The sequence below is a fragment of the Carassius carassius genome, chromosome 32, assembly GCF_963082965.1.
Source record: "Carassius carassius chromosome 32, fCarCar2.1, whole genome shotgun sequence".
NCBI lineage: Eukaryota > Metazoa > Chordata > Actinopteri > Cypriniformes > Cyprinidae > Carassius > Carassius carassius.
Window position 1 is genome coordinate 27,844,416 of NC_081786.1, and position 19,215 is coordinate 27,863,630.

General features: G+C 36.7%; 1 protein-coding gene across 4 annotated transcripts in view; it reads left to right on the forward strand.

The window, feature by feature from the left end:
• Positions 1 to 19,215, forward strand: part of LOC132113070 (protein numb homolog) — a 70,704-nt gene that overhangs the window by 39,587 nt on the left and 11,902 nt on the right. For 2 of the 4 annotated variants that reach the window (XM_059520881.1, XM_059520884.1), the window contains exons 2-8: positions 557 to 696; positions 9,336 to 9,410; positions 15,354 to 15,386; positions 16,225 to 16,299; positions 17,114 to 17,254; positions 18,324 to 18,528; positions 18,632 to 18,937. In XM_059520881.1, the coding sequence (XP_059376864.1) occupies positions 571 to 696; positions 9,336 to 9,410; positions 15,354 to 15,386; positions 16,225 to 16,299; positions 17,114 to 17,254; positions 18,324 to 18,528; positions 18,632 to 18,937 (961 nt within the window). In that variant the 5' untranslated portion in view covers positions 557 to 570. The remainder of the gene's footprint in view (positions 1 to 556; positions 697 to 9,335; positions 9,411 to 15,353; positions 15,387 to 16,224; positions 16,300 to 17,113; positions 17,255 to 18,323; positions 18,529 to 18,631; positions 18,938 to 19,215) is intronic. The other 2 variants (XM_059520882.1, XM_059520885.1) reach the window with 1 other exon arrangement.

The following is a 19,215-nucleotide window of genomic DNA, read 5'->3' on the forward strand; positions in this document are numbered from 1 at the left end:
ACATACACACACACACACACACAAATATAGTTTACAGAGTGTTGTGTATGTTTGTAAGAAAACAGCTGATGGTAGTCACTGACTGTGTGGGACAACATAAGTGTGGGTAAAATGTTCTTTTTTGGGTGAATTATCCCTTTAAGTATAATCTGTTTATGTTTCTGTTTTTTATGATATTAATTATTTTTCAAATGATCTATTTCCCATTTAATGAATATTATAAAAGATAATGTAAATGCAGCAGTCAGTTTTATATCAGCCATCACCCACCCTTCTCTCTAAAATATCAGCTTTAGCCATAAAAACAATCCATATCAGTTGACCATAATTCAGTACCAAGTAGATGCTAAAAATGGTAAAACGTTATCGATGCCAGTGTTTTTACAGTTTCTAGTAATCTGTGAGCGCTGTACTGGTGCCGGGATTGACTTCTGAAGTTTTGATTCATATGTCTGTGTTATGATCTCTATTTATTGTTTGGTTAGACCAGTAGTTTTGGAGTCATCAGTGGAGCAGATAATCAGATGTCTGTGTGTTTCTGTCTGTCTGTCTGCAGGAGGAGGCTGAGCCATGAATAAGCTACGGCAGAGTTTCCGGAGAAAGAAAGATGTTTACGTGCCAGAGTCCAGCCGGCCGCACCAGTGGCAGACAGATGAGGAGGCCGTACGCGGGGGCAAATGCAGCTTCGCCGTCAAGGTAATGGACACATGCACACCTGTGCTGAAGCAGCTGTCAATCATTCTCATGCTGTTCATGCTGGAGATCACTAGAGCTCTGAGGGACACAAGCTCACAGTGTGTGTGTGTGTGTGTGTGTGTGTGTGTGTGTGACCCATTGTGGAAAACTTTTGATATGGAAACCAGACATTGTGATAAGAATAGCTCAACAAATATAATAAAAGCACAGCATTAAAGTAAGTCTTCTTCGGTGGTCTTTGCAGGTCCTGTATTTGAAGAAACTTTGCTTTAAATATGATTATTACCTGAAAGTATTTGACATTTTCTTAGAATTAGCTCCTCACACACGTTTTTCTCCGTGTTAAAAAACAAACACAAAAAAAGGGGCTTAATGTGCCTTTGAGTGTAGTTTTATCCAAAAAAAAAAAAGCTAATTATCTAAAGTCTCTTCAGTGGTTTAACAAAAACATTTATATTTCAAGAAGTCAAAAAGTACATGTATATATGTATATGTCATTGTTTAATGTGTGCCTGAAGTAAATAATTTGAGTTACATGATATAGACATGCAGTGTTAATTTTATTTGTGCAATTAAATTAAGCAGGGAAGTTGAATTTTAAGTCGTGTCTCAAAGATTATTTAACTACAAATGGGTCAGAATGGTTGATTACGAAGTTTAGTTTTCAGTTATTTTAGATTTTCTAGAAGTAGCAAAGAGATGCAAAAAAAGCAAGCAAGCAAGAAATGTAAACTCCTCTTCGTTGAGAGCGTTTGTTGTGGTTGGTTCTGCTCAGCCCGCACCATCCTTAACCTGCTTTTGATGTTTCTCTGATTGACCACATTTACCCACAATCCCACAGAGAGAGCAACTCTTCTTCATTCTGACCATCAGCGCTCTTCTTCTCCTGCAGAGCTGCTGCTTCACCTCTGGGCTTTTAGTCTGCTGTATCGTCTCATAGTGCCAGGTCACAGTGAATTGGTTGGGTTTGTGTCTTAATGTGTGTGTGTGTGTGTGTTTGGTGTTGTGTCCTAGATTCACTCACATCATCTGAGCTGTTATTTCTCCTCCTGCTGATCATAAATATACTCCATACAGCTCAGTATGTGAAGTTTGTGTGTGTGTGTGTGTGTGTGTGTGTGTGTGTGTGTGTACAGTGAGTCAGTGTATTGTATGGTTTGTGCTCTTTAAGGAATACATCATCATTGAAATGGGTTGTTTTGGTCTTTGATCATTAGGTATCACTTTACTCTTTTTACATGCAATAGAAAAGTCATTTTAATGCAGTAATACTGCTTGGTAAAGCACCTTGTATAATATTATTATTATTATTTATTGTTGTATGATCTTGTGAATAACTGTATCCAGAGATATAAAACATTATAATACTTGTCTAATGCTTTGAAACTACTGTAGTGCTGGGCAACAATTTATTTTTATTAATCGCATGGTTTTCTGCGATTAATCACATTGTTGTGACTCATTGTGTGCATAATAATAATAAAACTGCATTAATTCATGATAAAATTCTTGTCAGCGTTAATTAATTAATGCATTAAAGCTATAATAACGTGTTAACTTGCCCAACCCTTATTGAAACACATGACAAACATCCACTTTCAGATGTAACGAGGAAGCTGTAAATAGTATGCTTTTAGACTTTGATTACAGTTTTTTATGAAAGGATATAATGCGTTACAATGTAGATTATGAATAATTATAATGAATTATACATAAAGGCTTCAAGTAAAGTGTTAGCATTTCAGACAATGAAAGTTTATAGTTATTTATTTGTTGAATATACAGTTCTTCCATTAAAACACTGCACGAAGTGTCAACATGTCCCTTTGAAATATGTCCGATCAGGTTCTGGTGGACATGATATAACCATTATACAGGACTGTCTTCATAATTCAACTATTAGTTGAAGAAAATAATGTGTAGTTCTGCACATTGCTAGTGTTAATCAGTCTAAGATGAATCGATGTGTGCTAGAAGCAGATGATCAAGTTTTTAACACGAGGCCTACTTTTGTGAGCGTGTGTGATGAGGAGTTGACACAGAGGTTGTGTAGTGTTGAGGACACACTCCTGTAAGAAGAGCAGCTCTATGAATAGCTCTGTGCCCATTTCCAGCTGAATCACAGGCTCTGGACAACGCTGCTCTGGTGGATATAGACAGACACTTTTCTCATTCATGCTTAATAACTGGTTCAGAGCCAGGTTAGGAGCCATGTCAGATGGAGACCTGACCTTAAAACCTCATTTACCAGCTCTCGAAATAAATATCAAACTGCGGAGCATCGCACAATCATCTGAACACTTGATAGATCTAAATCATTTCTGATCTTCTAATAGTCACATTTTAAAGTGACTCTTCGTGTAGAGCCATGTAATGTGATAATGCACTCATATATGTAGATGGCAATATGACTGGACTTTCATTTATTAATTTTGATAGATATTTACTTTTTTGATATATGGTCCACATATGGTCCACAGACAAAAGTCTTGGAGGTTTGAAACTACATGACAGAATTGTCATTTTTTGCTAATCTAATGCTTTAGCACTATTTTAAATACTCAGATTACAGCAGTCCATGTAAACGAAGCATTTCTAACATAACTAGATCTAAAGTTGCTGATATTTAACCCTATATATCCTACTGTATCATGTTTGATACACAGATTTCTAAGACCTCTCAATGAGCTTCACTGTACTTGATCATCTATAAAAACATAATCAAATGTGAGTCTCAAGTATGATCACCAGGCTTTTGAGGAGCATTTATTTATTATATCATATTTTTGATCATAGAACTAAGCATATAAATATTATCTTACTAAGACATATTATTGGAGAGTTAGAGTGACGACTGATATTTATATCAGTTTATCCAAGTGTCAGCTATACTCTGATAAAGATCTCATTGATTTACATTACAAGCTATCAGAATTTCATCTTCTTCTTTTTTTGTCCACATAAATATATAAACATATGCACCAAATTGCACATTTTACTTAGTTTGTACCCCTGAGTAAAATTAAGTCGTTTTTCCTCTGTATTCTCACTATATTATCCTATATGATACATAAAAACTCAATGTATTTTTTGTTTGCTTGTTTTTGGTTAAATATTTACAGTATCAAACTATTCAGTTTTCTACACGAGAGTTTTCAGTAGTGTTGGGCGATAAGCTCAATTGTCATATCGTCCTGTCGCTTGCCCGTGAGATCGCCCATACACATTATTAAATTTAAATAAAAAATTGATGCATTTAGCAGACGCTTTTATCCAAAGCGACTCACAGTGCATTCAGGCTATCAATTTTTACCTATCATGTGTTCCCGGGGAATCGAACCCACAACCTTGCTCGTACCAATTGAGCTACAGGAACACATTATTATCCTTCAAATTCATTACATTATCTACTTCGTATAGTGAACCAACTCCAACGTAAGGCTAAAAGAAGCCTCATGTTTTTAATATGACTGAATTTGTATTTAACAAAATTTAATAGAAATATTGCAAGTTACTAATTATAATACCTACATTTCCTTAGTTATCCGAAAAGCGCATGAAGAAAATTAAGATTTACATTCCCGAAGAACATCATAACTGACTGCAGTTATGCACTTTAAAACATAATCCATTATAACCTGTGAAGCTGTATGATGAATATATACTGCATGACTCGGGACTTATTTGTTTACATCTTGAAGGTTATATAATATGTAAATGACCCGGGACCAGAACATTGAGATGGTTTTCTTTTTTTTTGTCGCGCTCTTTCTATAGCGCTACAAAATGAATCCAATAGCTGAAAATATTACTTGTTTTTTTAATTTATTTATTTTTTTCTATGGGATGTTTCATACTGAGGTCTGAACACAAGGAAATTTATAAAGCATTCACAGTTAATAAGTTGCGGTCTTAGCCTGCATTATTTCTCTCTCTAGACTATGCCTTGGCTTGGCCCATTCGTGTGTTTTTGTGTGTGCATGGAGGTATGCATGTTTATATGTATATGTTTGTGTTTGTGGGTAATTGTTTGTAAATATATGTGTGATAAGCTCACCTGTAACCATCGCCCTTTTCTCCCCGTTCCCCCTGTTTATTTATTTTTTGATGACTTCGTATAGGTAAAGGTTTATTTGTTATTCATTTAAATATTAGGATTTTGGTACATAAAATTGATTTGTTAAGAGCTTGGCTTTCTTACAATAAGCCCAGTGTCATTACACTTTCTGAAACATGGCTGAATAGTGAAATATCCGATGCAGATGTATTTTCTGAACTCATCATGCCAAAGGAAAAAGCTGTACATTTTGAATGCTTATTTGTTAATGTTGCTTTTCATGAAAACAAACAGTTAACTATAGGTAACATTTATAGACCTCCGAATTACCCTGTTGACTCTACAAATTGTATTCTTGCCACTATTAATACATTTTTGCCAGATTGTTTTAGTGATCACTCAATTGTTTTTTGTGTATGGAAAATAAGATGGCCCAGTCTGCCACCTAAGGTAATTAGAATAAGGCAATGTAAAAACCTGAATACAGAAGCTTTTATTCAAGATTTAATAAGCATTAATTGGTCCAGATTTCAAATAATTCCTTTTGACGCCTGGAACTTCTTTCTCTCAGAGGTACTTTTAGTCATTGATAAACATGCACCTTGGACATCCGTGAAGGTCAAGGGTAGTCATTTACCTTGGATTGATGGTGATTTAATAAATTTATTTAAACAACGTGATAAAGCCAGGGTCAGATTCCGCAAGACAAAGGAAGCAAAGGAAGAAATTAAGAAATGCTAGTAAAACTAAAACAAGGAATGCAAAATCAAATTACTATAAGCACTCTTTATCAGATGACATCAAAAACCCTAAGCAATTTTGGAAGAGACTTAACTCTTTAATTAACAAAACCAATACAAGTCCTCCTTCTAAACTTAGAGTGAATAATAATATTATCACTGACCCTATTTTAATGGCTAATGCCCTCAACCAACAATTTGCTTCTATTGGTAGTTCACAACTATCTGAGCTCTCTTATTCTACCCCAGCAAATACTGTGAACAATATCTCTTTCTCATTCTCAACAATTTATCCCTCTGAAGTCCTACAGGCCATCTCAGAAATAAAATCTTCTAATGGTGCTGGTCCTGATCTTCTCATGTACTAGCATTTCCACTATGTGATTTATTTAATTTATCACTTTCCACCTGTGTAATTCCATTAATGTGGAAATTTGCGAAGGTAATACCATTACACAAAGGGGGTGATTCACTTGATGTCAATAATTATAGGCCAATTTCCATAATCAATAATGTAGCTAAGATATTTGAAAAGCTGATTTTTAGGCAATTGTCTATGTATATTAATGACTTTTCCCTCTTAACTCCAAATCAATCTGGATTTAGACCTCATCACTCGACAACAACAGCCCTTACATTATTTACCAATGATATATTTTCGGCACAAGATAATAACAGGTCTACTGGTGCGATCTTTATTGACCTCACTAAGGCATTTGACATGGTCAATCATTATATTCTTCTCGACAAATTATATGCTATTGGTCTTTCCAAATCAGCTGTTCTCTGGTTTAATTCATATCTGCATTACAGATGTCAAAGCGTGTCTTTTAATGATGTTCTCTCCCAGACTAGAATAATTGAAACAGGTGTCCCTCAGGGTTCTTCCCTAGGGCCTCTTTTATTTTCCATTTTTATAAATGATCTTCCACAATTATGCTCAGACTGTCAGATTCATCTATATGCAGATGACACAATTATGTATACATCCAGCTACGATATATCTAAGATTCAAACTTCACTTCAATTTGATTTTAATCTTATTCAAACATGGTTTTCTTCTAATTTACTTCTGTTGAATAAAAACAAGTCTTACAGCATGCTTTTTGCAACTAGATCTGCACTCCATAAGCAAAATAATTCTCTTCATGTTAAATTTGTGGATGGTACACCTCTAAAGAATGTTGAGGAGTTTAAATATCTAGGCCTTAGGCTCGACTCCCGACTTACCTTTAGAACTCATATAGATTCTATTGTAAAAAACATAAATTGTAGTTTAAGAATATTATATCGCTCAATTAATTGTTTTACAAAACAGATTAGATTAAAAATTATTACTCAACTATTATTGCCCATAATTGATTATGCGGATGTTGTTTATCAGAACACAGCTGATACCAATCTTAAACCTTTGAATGTGATTTATAATAGTATCTGCAGAGTTGTTTTGAGGTGCCCATTTAGAACACATCACTGCCAAATGTATCAGTCATTGAATCTTCTTTCACTAAATTCTAGACGGCAGTTTCACTGGTTGCAGTTTGTTTATAAATGCATTTTTTTCTAACTATCCGTCTTATCTGAAACAATATTTGATTCCATATCAAACATCTTATAGCCTAAGAGACACGGACCATCTTTTCTTTTCTGTACCAAAGATATCCAAGGAAAGTGGGAGGAGAGCATTTAAATGTAAAGCCCCTTCTGATTGGAATGCTTTACCTAGGTCTTTTAGATCAATTTCCTCCTCCTACCAGTTTAATATGTCTCTTCTTAATCATTTGCATACCAGTTGCAACTGTTTTTCTTATGTTTGACATGAATATATTTGTCTATATGAATGACTCCAGTTGTTTGTCTAATTTATAATGGTTGAATTGGAGACGAAATGGGGGGTTTTGATGTGATGGAGAGCTTTTGTCTTTATTTTGTTAGTATGTAGGTTATATATGTATGTGAAGTATGTTTTGTTTTTGTTTTGTTTTTTGAGGTCCCCTCGAAAACGAGATGTTACATCTCAAGGTGTTTTCCTCTTCACAATAAATTTGACAATTTATGCACTTTAAAACATAATCCATTATAACCTGTGAAGCTGTATGATGAATATGTACTGCATGACATGGGCCTCTGCACTTTGTAGTTTATGATGAGAATTCAGTCAACCCTTGTGGTCTTACAAGGGTGACTAAAGATAAGGTTGTTTCAATTAGTTTGGCACACACTGTAAAAAAATTCAGTTGTTTTTACAAAATAATTTTGGCAGCTGTGGTTGCCAGAATTATTTTGTAAAAAATACAGAAACCCTGTAAACACATTTACTGCCAAAAACTGCAATTTACAAACAAGAAAATGTTCATGTAAACCAGTGAATTCAACAAAGCACACTGCCATTAAAATCTGTTTTGTACCTTTAGCATACTGATAACCACCATAATAATGCAGGCGGTAAAAGAGAAGGTGAACGTGACATACAGCCAAGTATGGTGACCCATACTCAGAATTTTTGCTCTGCATTTAACCCATCCAAAGTGCACACACACACACACAACACACACACACACACACACCCAGAGCAGTGGGCATCATTTATGCTGCGGCGCCCAGAGAGCAGTTGGGGGTTTGGTGCACCTCAGTCGTGGTATTGCTGGCCTGAGACTCGAACCCACAACCTTAGGGTTAGGAGTCAAACTCTCTAACCACTAGGCCACGACTTCCCCTTCCCCTGAGCTTTGATGAAGAATCAAAGCTCATCACAAGTAGCTTCGCCACAAGCAGAAATATATATTAATATATAGAGTCATTCATGCAAACACAAAACACCATCATGACACATGATACTTAAATAATGCAATAAACTTTCATTAAACAACTGAATATGTAACATAAAGCCCAAATGTACATAACTGATAACAAAATCTATTAAAAAACATGATTATTTAAACAAAATACTTTTAAATGTGTCACGCAGGGAATTCTGGGAATTTCATTTTACAGTTTTATACTGTAAATTATACTTTGATTTGTTCTTTTTTACTAATAAAAACTGCATGGTTATGAAATGTATTTTACAGTTTTAACCTGTATATAGTACGGAAACTTACTGTTAACATATTAACAGTTTTTTTTCTGTAGTGTTTTTACAGAATTTTACAGTTAAAATTACACTTCTTTTTTTACAGTGCAGTATTTTCTCTACTCTTTAATTCAAAATCGATGTCAAATTTTTCATGTATTTGAGGTCTGAGATGCGGGAACGGTGAAGAGAGAGAAGGCAAACATTTAGCATTTTAGGTCAGCATTGCTGTCTAATCAGCCAGTGTTATCTTAAATAGGACTTTATCTTTTATAACATGGGATTTTGACAAAATGTATTCAATCTTAACTTGTGTAACATGTTGCAACAAGATGTTTTTTTTTTTTTTATTAATTTTTTTTGTGCAAGAAAAAAACAAAATACACTTGGGGTTATAAGCTACATAGACATATAAGCTACTAAAAATCTAATCTAGCTGCTCTCAGATGTGACTGCTGATTTCACAAACTGACAGTAGTAGCTTCTTTTACTAGGACAAGGGGAAGGACTTCCTGTCAGTACAGTAGCTTCCCGCCTCTCGGACTGACCTCAGTCCCAGGAGTGTTTTTGTGAGACACATGATGTTTTCTATCAGAGCGCTCTGCTGTGGGTACAGGGCTGTTTCCACACATTGAGTGTCAGTGGCCACCGCTCCACTAGATCCAGCAGGAATAGATGGGACTGCGATGGGACTTCCTGTCACAACAGGAAACCCCGAGTCGCGGTTTCAGAGCTTAACTGCTGTTTCTCTCTGTGTGTGTGTCTGTAGTATCTGGGGCATGTGGAGGTCGAGGAGTCTCGTGGCATGCACATCTGTGAAGATGCTGTCAAGAGATTGAAGACGGTAGGTGTACAAACTTCATCGCTCACATCTCCAGTGTCTTTCCTCAGTCTGGGTCTCTCCTGCAGTCCACACCAAGTGACCCATCTAAAGTCTGCTTGTCTCCTCTAGCTCTTCTCTTCCTCTTCTGCTGGTCTTGCCCATGCTGTCATGCATCAAAACAAAAAGCTTTGTGTTTAATATAAGTTGAGCTCAGTCGACAGCATTTATCTCATAAGGTTGATTTCACACAAAAGGATTGTTACTGTAACATTAGGCACTGGGATGCTTTCTCAGGATTCTTTGATGAATAAAGTTAAAAGATCAATGTTTATTTAAAATCAAAATCTGTTGTTACAATATATGCGACCGTTAAAAACTTTGAGGTCAGTCTTTTTTATTTTTTCCTTACATTTTTTTGAAAGAAATTAATGGTTTCATTCAGAAAGGATGTGTTAGAGTGATAAAATGTGATAGTAAAGAGACTTATATTGTTAGAAAAGTGCCGAATAAATATCCTGGAAAAAGTATCACAGGTTCCAAAAAAATATTAAGATGTTATAGATCATTGATAATAAATCAGGATCATGTGAGACTGAAGACTGGAGTTATGATGCTGAAATTTCAGCTTTGATCACAGGAATAAATTACAATTTAAAATATATTAAAATAGAAAACCATTATTTTAAATTGTAATAATATTTCAAAATATGACTTTTTTTCTGTATATTTTTATCAAGTAAACTCAGCCTTGATGAGAATAAAAGACTTCCTTAAAAACATAAAAAAATCGTACTGGTCCCAAACTGAGCGCAACTTCTTTTGACTCCAAATAATTTTTTTGTTTTTAGATTTGGTATTGTTTTTATATATAGGCTTTCCTCCTCTGATTTCCACCGAAACGCTGCTGGAGCATGTGTGAAGCTCTCTCAGAATCACCTCTGATTACTACATAACCTTCCCACAAACCATGCAGCAGCAGGCTACAGTTTTTCTAGTTTTAATAACATTAACATCCAAAGCCATTTAATTAAGCATTTAATGAGCATCACGTTTGCAAATTTCAAAAAACAAAAAACAGGATGTCAGTGCACAGACTTTTGGGTGATTGTTTTGAAAGCTTTATTCTTTATAAAGACGTTGTTCTGGATGCAGAGAGAAGGTATCTTATCATCTTTTATAACCTCAACATGTAAGCACACACACATGTTCCTCTCGGAGAGGGACAGGTGTGAGTTTCTCAATCCAGTCAATAAAACCGAAGGATCTGAGTAGACGGACGTCTGCGTGCTCTGTGAACGAACTCCCGCTCGTCTGGGAATGCCTGCTTTCACGGAGAGTAATAATACAGGAATTCACCTACAAATGAAAATTGCGTCATTTTTAATCTACTCGATTTTTAACACCCATATGACTCTTAACACAGAGAGTCTAAGCTGCTCTTTTCTGTGCAGTGAAAGTGAATGATGACCCCAGCTGGCAAACTTCTCGTAGCAGGATTTACAGTGAATAAAGACCTTGTCGATCACAAGACTCTCAGATGGTTTCAGAAAGCTTTGAATATAGTGTACAAGCTTTTTGGAGCTTGATAGCCACTGATCCCCAGCCGCTTTCATTTCATGGAAAAGCTGCATGATGTAGCGACATCAGCTTTTCTTATAAAAAATGCAAATGTGATTTAAAATGCCATTTAAAAAAGCTCCAGGTTTCTGTTTTTTTGATCAAATATATGCAGGCTTGATGAGAAGAAGAAACTTCTTTCAAAAACATTAAAAATAGTAATGTTACCAAACTTTTGGTCTGTACTGTATATATATATATATATATACACACACAAATTTCAGCCCTACAGACAAGCACATCAAACCTGGAGCTTTTTTAAATGGCATTTTAAATCACATTTGCATTTTTTATAAGAAAAGCTGATGTCGCTACATCAAAATGAGTATAAAAAAAGATTATTATTAGCATGATAATTGTTATTACAAAAAAAGTAACAAAATAATAGATATTGCTATTGCTATTTCACTTTATAATAAAAAAGAGCATTAACATATAATAATAAAGAGATCCCTAAGAGCTCATTTTCAGCTCAGTGCTTGAATAGCATGACAAGGCGACTCAAACTCATCGAAGGAGTTCATGTGGAGCAGCATTTACTGTGAATTATTGCGACATGCTCTTAGATGCTCATGAGACGCTCACATATAATTGAACACAGTCCGTGTGTGTGTGTGTGTGTATATATATATATATATATATTTTTTTTTTTTTTTAATGTAATAACATTTATAATAGTTTTAATAAAAATAGCAGATTTTATCAAATTAAGCCAGATCGCGATTTCGATTTAATTTCTAATAATCGTTCAGCTGTAGTCAGTCACATGGCTATTGCATGAAGACACAAACACACTGATCATAACTAATGATGTACAAGCTTTAGGTCATCTCTCATAACCCTGTAACCTACTCAAGCCATCGCTCGCACAGTCCAAACCTCATTATTTCCACATCTTATCAGCACTAATCAAGTTACCACCACTGTAACCCGGAGCACCACATCAAGTGATTGGACGTGTGTGTGTGTGTGTGTGAGTGAGAGAGAGATGCTCTCTAGCGTAATGAGATTTCCTGTCACTGGAAGTTTGCCCCTGGTGTCCAGGAAGTCCATGTGTCTCTGCAGGGGCTCATCTTTATAGATGTCATCCACTTGTGTTTGTTTATTGTTACTGTGCTAGCTGTAGCTAACATGATAAATGTGTTTGTGATGTGAAGATCTAATGCACTGCGCTCATCACGAGTTCATGTTTGGGATGATGTATCCATGTCTAGCGGTGGCTTTTCGTCAGTTTCCCGTATGTTCGTTTAACCTCCAGGTTTGTGAAGAATGAGAGCACACGTGTACTTCTCAAGTCACACACAGGATGTTTGTGTTTGCTGATGATCTTTGACCTCTGATGGTTGGAATTTAGGAGGCCACAAACTACCTCGTAACTTCCTGTTTTCCAATGATGGTCTGAAAAATGTGGAACCTCTGACCAATTAAAACTGATGAGCTCCAAGCGTTCATATTTTTTTAAAAAGCAAGTGAGACAAAACCTTTAAGTCAGGATTTTAAGATATTTTTAGTTATTAAAAATTCCCTTATTATTTGTTTTTTTAACTATTTTTTTTTATTTTATCCGATTTTAGAAACACTTTGAGCTCTGTTTTGTGTGTGAGCCTACAATTAATGGACAGTTATTATTTTTCTTTTCATTTAATTTTTCACGTTCATTCATTTTTTTCTTTACGTTACCTAAATGAAAATGCTAAATGTTGCTTTGGCAACTGGCTGAAATAAAATGCATTTAAAGAGTAACCTCGCCTGCTATAGGCTGAGACAAAACCTTTATTATAAACTTGTTTGCAGTCAGTTCAGCGCATGCATAATATGCATTCAGTTTGCACAGCCTTATTTTGTCATGCTGCATGGCTACTTCAAATACTTCATTTTCCATGTTCTTCTGAAATTAAATAATTAACAAGTGCCAGATGTGAGTTGTGCTCATTTGTTGTTATCTTCTGAATGTTCCTTCACAGCCAGCTCATGGTGAAATGAAGAAATGAATTGAATTACTTGGAAAGTTACAACATATTCACAGAAGTGTGTTTGTAGGCCGGTTATGTAGTAACTGTTACGACAACATTAGCTCTCAAACTGTAGGCTGATTCAGAGAGAAAGAAGAGCAACAGGATATTTGGGTTTCTTTCCTGTTTCTCTTTACCTCCAGCTCCTGTATTTCTGTCTGTCTACCCTGCTCAGAATGTCCTCCTCCGTCTGTTTGCATATGTACTGAAGTGAATGCATTACGATGTTCTCTTTCTCTAAGCAGGTTTGTTGACATGAGCCCTCTCTGACCCCTTAAACCTCTTTTCTAACCCAATGAGCATCGCTTTCCTTTTTCTGCTGTGTGTTTACACGTGCGGAAACAAACAGTAACTTTAACTCGTAACAGGTAACCTCCACCTCTTTCTGTGCCTTAACTGAAGATGTGGCTAAATAATGGCTTTGATGGTCATGATTACTTGAACTGAAACCCAAACCTCAGTTAAGGGACATGAAGCCAGTCAACACTCTTACAAATAAAGGTGCTTCACGATGCCATAGAAGAACCTTTCTGTTTAAATGGTTCCATAAAGAACCTTCAACATCTGAAGAACCTCTCTGTTTCACCCATGGTTCTTTGTGGTGAAAGAAGGTTCTTCAGATTATAGAAAGGTAATAAAGAGACGGGTCTTTGTTATTTTTAAGAGTGTAGATGAGAGGAAGTGAGTCTCATGTTTGGTGAACCGTGCACTTCTTGTTTTACAAATGCCACATCCACACTATACGATTTAGGAAATGTATTTGAAATACAGCAATCAGACCTACTTCCACCCACACACACACACATACACACACACAGCGGTTGACATAAACTGCTGCAATGCTTTGGAGTCATGTAGTTATAAACAAGAAACGTGATGACCAAACACTTGTGTGTACACTCTTAAAAAGAAAAGTTCCCCAAATAACCTTTGAGCCAACAGCTCTTCTTGCTCCAAGAACCTTTCGTTTTTAAGAATGTTTGTCAAATCTAAAAAAAAGATTTTTTTTTTTACTATGAAGAACATTTTGTGGAATGGAAAGAACCTTTATTTTGAAGAGTGCACAGAGTGGATTGCTTTTTTAGCTGCAGTGATTATTTTAGTATAATGGAAAAAATATAATAGTTTTAAATGAGTTTTTAATTAAAAATTAAGTTTTTTTATGAATGGTTTAAAAGGTTGTCTGTAATAAGGCTGGTGTGTATGTGGCTTTAGAGTGATTTTGAAGTCTCCGCTGCGGTGTGTTTGTAGTGAACACTGAAACAGGATCAGTTCTTTCCCTCCCACTCTTCTGATGTCATGTGAGGTCATCAGAAGCAATCCTAATCAACTACTGCTCAAACCTGCTGCCATCACTAACATCATAACAGGATTCATTTAAAAGAATAGTTCACCCAGAAACCTAACTCTGCCATGATCTATTTACTCACCCTCACCAAAACCGTTTATTGCCTTTTTCATACATGAAACACAAAAGAGGAAATTTAGTAGCATGTTGAGGCTGCTCTTTTCCACACAGAGAACGTGAACCGAGACAGCAGCTGTTGCACTCAGAAAAAGCACCATGAAAGTAATCAGTGTGATGATAGTGAAACTAATCATGATCATTTTGTTGGAAAATTATAAATGCTGTTATTAATTTACGATTTTCAGAAATGTATTTTAACATCTCATCAGATTTATTGCATTATAGAAACTGGTAAAAAGCTAAAAACGTGCAATTCCAAATATTAATTACAATAATTCCCAAATTATATTCATGTTTTTCTACAATCAACCGTAGACATTGATGTAAATCATACTCTGCACTATTCTTGATAACTAGTAGAGGATAGCTTATTTGTTTATTGCTAGATTAATCAACTGATCTAATCAATAACTCAGTCGACTGAATAAAAAATAAAAAAAATGTTGCAGCCTTTGAGTTGCATGGTCTACTTTTATGATTTCTCATTTTTGTAGCTCAGCAGAATCTCTCTACTTTTATTGAATGGAAAAGAGCAGCGTACACATTTTTCCTAACATCTGTTAGAGAGTCATATGGGTTAAGTAAGCCACTGTTCATTACGGGTGAGCTGTTCCTTCAGGAGGAGTGAAGTAATCAAACTCATAATACTATCTCAGTAACATCGACACACACAGGGTCTGACGGCTGATTGGGGATCTCCTCCTCCTCTCCTCTCCATACTTCACCTCTCTGTCATTCCTAACCATCAAAACCCATCAAACCAGAGTGTGTCCTGACACACACTCACAGGACGTTGTTCATGAGTTCATTTGTAACCCTCTCCTGCCTTTTCCTCCCACAACATCCCCTTACCAATCTCCATTCCAGGACAGAAAGTTCTTCAAGGGCTTCTTTGCAAAAGTAAGTTCTGCTGTGTGCGTTCATGTACCATCCAGAAAATGCTCTTATGCATGTACATGAACTCAAGCGCTTCTAGTTACTGAAGCTTGATTTTCTGTCTTTGTTTCGGTCCTCGGTTTATAATCATCATGCCAAACCATGAGACATTCAGTGTATCTGTAAGCGGGGCTGTACCATGACTACATGTAAGAAGTGTAGGCTCTTCTCTGATGCAGGGTGTAATTCACCTCTAGAGGGCGCTGTTACACTCTTACAACTTGCAGTCATTGTTTATTTAACCAGTTTTCCACACTTTGCCAATTCATCTGTAAAATCAGCATATTGGTCATCCTCTGCTCTTGAGTCCTGAGATCTGAATGCATTTAGATCTGCGTTTGTGTGCTTGCATAAGAGTCGGTTTGTGAGTGTGTACACTTAGATTAGTTTGGAGCAATAGAAGAGTGTGTGCAAAAGGGCAAACTGAGTTTCAGAACTCATCTTGTCTTCTTTCAAGTAATGAAAGCATGTGTGTGTGTGTGTGACAAAACAACTAATTTCTGCACTTAGGTAAGTGTGAACACTCAAAGCTCCTTGAATCAGGATTGTGTGTTTGTTTGAGTGCTTCACTTCTACTGTTTCTTTCTTTCTCGCGTTATACGACATGCAGCCTTCTCCTAACACTGCTGTAACCTTCTCAAAACTTAATTTAACTGTCCTCTGTTTTCAGGTGTTGTTGATAGAAGAAAGTGCATTTGTGTGAAAGAGGGTGAAGGGCTTCAACGAGGGAAAATCAGCTCTCTTTTTGTGCGTCTCTTTCCCCGTCCGTCTCTCACTGTGTGTGTTGTGTGTCCCCACACAGGCGGGTAAGAAGGCCGTGCGAGCGGTGCTCTGGGTGTCTGCGGATGGCCTGAGGGTCGTAGATGACAAGACAAAGGTACTGATCCACCAGATAACCACAGTACTGACTCATACAGATGGAAATTGTGTCATTTACTTACATCCGTGATCCTTTTCCAGTGGAATGATCGCTGTCTGCTTCATAATAACACTTTGTTGGATGTCAAGACTTTGAATATCATGTGAATCACACTGACCACATTCATGATGCTTTTTTTAATGCTCTTGTGTCACTGAAAGCTTCAGTCCAATTCATTGCAAATGCATAGAAAAGAGCATCTCTTCCAAATGTCTTTTTTTGTTCATGAAAGAGGTTTGGCTCAGCAGTGCTGGTGTGTTTGTGTCCTGCTCAGTGTTTTCTGACATCTGCTGGTGAGAGTCAGTTATCGCTCATGGGTGCATTGAAGGCCTGCTGGATTTTGGTCTGGCATATGGTCCACTTAGCTGCGTATGAATGCTGCTGAATTCTTTAATATGTGCTAGCTTTTACCTGATGCAGATCTTCTCAAATGTGTAATGAAAATCATTTATAAATCTGTTTTTGACAAGTCTCAGACGTGCAGTTTTTCCACCAAAAACATTTGAATGTTATTCACAGCCACAAATATTTGTATCATTTATTTTCTTGCTCCTTAAAAAAATATTATTAATACTCTTTTCATATTCTCCTTTTTAAAATGTTGTAAAATAAAAATAGTACTTCAATCCACATGTGAACATTTTCTCAGGTTTCGCCCCCAGGCTCTCCTCGGGGTTTGCATTTTGTCTCTTTTGTTCTCCTTTTGAATACAGCATGGCCATCGATGAGTTGATGCATGTTTGTACACTGAGTGATATGCATTTGTTCCCAGGATCTGATTCTGGACCAGACGATAGAGAAGGTTTCCTTCTGTGCGCCGGATCGTAACTTCGAGCACGCCTTCTCCTACATCTGCAGAGACGGGACGACGCGCCGCTGGATCTGCCACTGCTTCATGGCCATCAAGGACTCGGTGAGATGCTCGTATCTGTCACACACTCTCGTGGACACCTGGTTTTTTTTTTTTTTTTTTTTTATATTTTATTCATATCTTATGATATGTCCTCTATAGAGGACACCAGGACTACGTCTATTCAAAGACATGAAAAGCAAAGGTTTATTTTTTTTCTTTTTAAATATCATGATTTTTTGTCATGTTGGTTTTTCTATTTTGCAAGCTGTTTGAGCGTTATAGCCAAACTAATATCCCTATTAAAAAGACAAAGCTTGTTGCGTTAAGATAACAAAATATGAAAAAGTGGGAGAAGATAAAAATCTTTGTCATTATTTTATATTTGTTATTAAAACATTACAAATTCACATAATACACAAATAAAAATAAACAGTGTTTTGCAGGTACAATAGTATTTAGCAGGAGCATTTAAAAAATGGAATGAACAAGTAAAAATAAAACACAAAATATATATTCTATTAAAGCAACAGTTTTAAAGTTGTTCAGTCAAGAGTATTGAGTGATTTTTCTCTTTGTTTGGTGTTTTATTAACATTAAAGGAATAATTCAGTCAAAAATTAAAATAGGTTAGTGTTTTGTTTTTTATATCTTCATGTACCCACTCAAAAATAGTTTTAAACCTGAATGAGTTTCCTTCTTCTGCTAAACATAAACACTATTTCGGAGAAGGTGGAAAACCAAACAGTTGCTGGATCACAGTGACTTCCAGAGTATTTTTCCCCCTACTATCAAAGTTAATGTGGACCAGCAACTGTTTAGTTATCAGCTTCTTCTTCCAAAAAAAAAGGAAAACAGGACTAAGTCTATTCAAAAACATGAAAAGCAAAGGGATTTTTTCTTAATCGGCAATCAATTTTTAGGTTTCAGGATTTGGTGTTGTTTCCAATGAAATATGTATGAGCCAAAATGAGTTGAAAAATATTGCCTGATCAGATATATGATTTACTTAATGTTGTGAAAATGTTTGATATTTCATATATTGACATTAAATATGAGATTAAATACCACCAGCCTTCGTTTCATCTGAAAGACTATGTTTAGTATTTGTCCTGTTTGGTGTCGGTCTCAGGGCGAGCGTCTGAGCCATGCGGTGGGCTGTGCGTTTGCTGCGTGTCTGGAGCGCAAACAGAAGAGGGAGAAGGAGTGCGGGGTCACGGCCACTTTCGATGCCAACCGCACCACCTTCACACGCGAGGGATCCTTCCGGGTCACCACAGCCACGGAGCAGGCCGAGCGAGAGGAGGTCATGAAACAGCTGCAGGACGCCAAGAAAGGTGTGTGTGTGTATGAGAGATTTAACACTAACACTAAAAACAAACTCGAGGCCTGTCTCAAGTAACATGCGTTTAGAGGGTCTAACCGTTCCTCTGTCAGCAGACTCTGAGGCTGTGTTGGGCGGCTCCTCTGTCGGCGTGTCTAACCCTGTGGTCACCCTCGCTGGACCCAATGGCTCTTCATCCTCTCCTCCTCTGCCCTTGACCACTCTGGCCCTTCAGGAAGCCAATCCTCACGCCATCCCTCGACGCCACGCAACCGTGGAGGCTCTGGCTCGCCAGGGCTCGTTCAGGGCCTTCCCTGCGCTCAGTCAGAAGACCTCTCCCTTCAAACGGCAGATGTCGCTGCGCATGAACGAGCTGCCCTCCACCATGCAGCGCAAGTCTGACTTCCCCATCAGAAACACCGGTGAGGCTCTGCAGTCTGCCATCACATCCTGTCTGGGAAATCTCCATTGGTTTTCACTGTTACAGAGTCTTTCTCATTTTATGTCTGTATGTATCTATATTGTAAGGCTGAATATTGACACACATTTCTCAGATTCGATTCAGTTTAGATTCACAAGCTTACGATTTGAATTGAATTTGATTCAATAAGGATTTATTTGGATACAGTATTTTTCCTTGAGAATATTGGACTTGGGTTTCAGGTGAACTACAGGGAACACTGTCAGTTGGTTCATATAA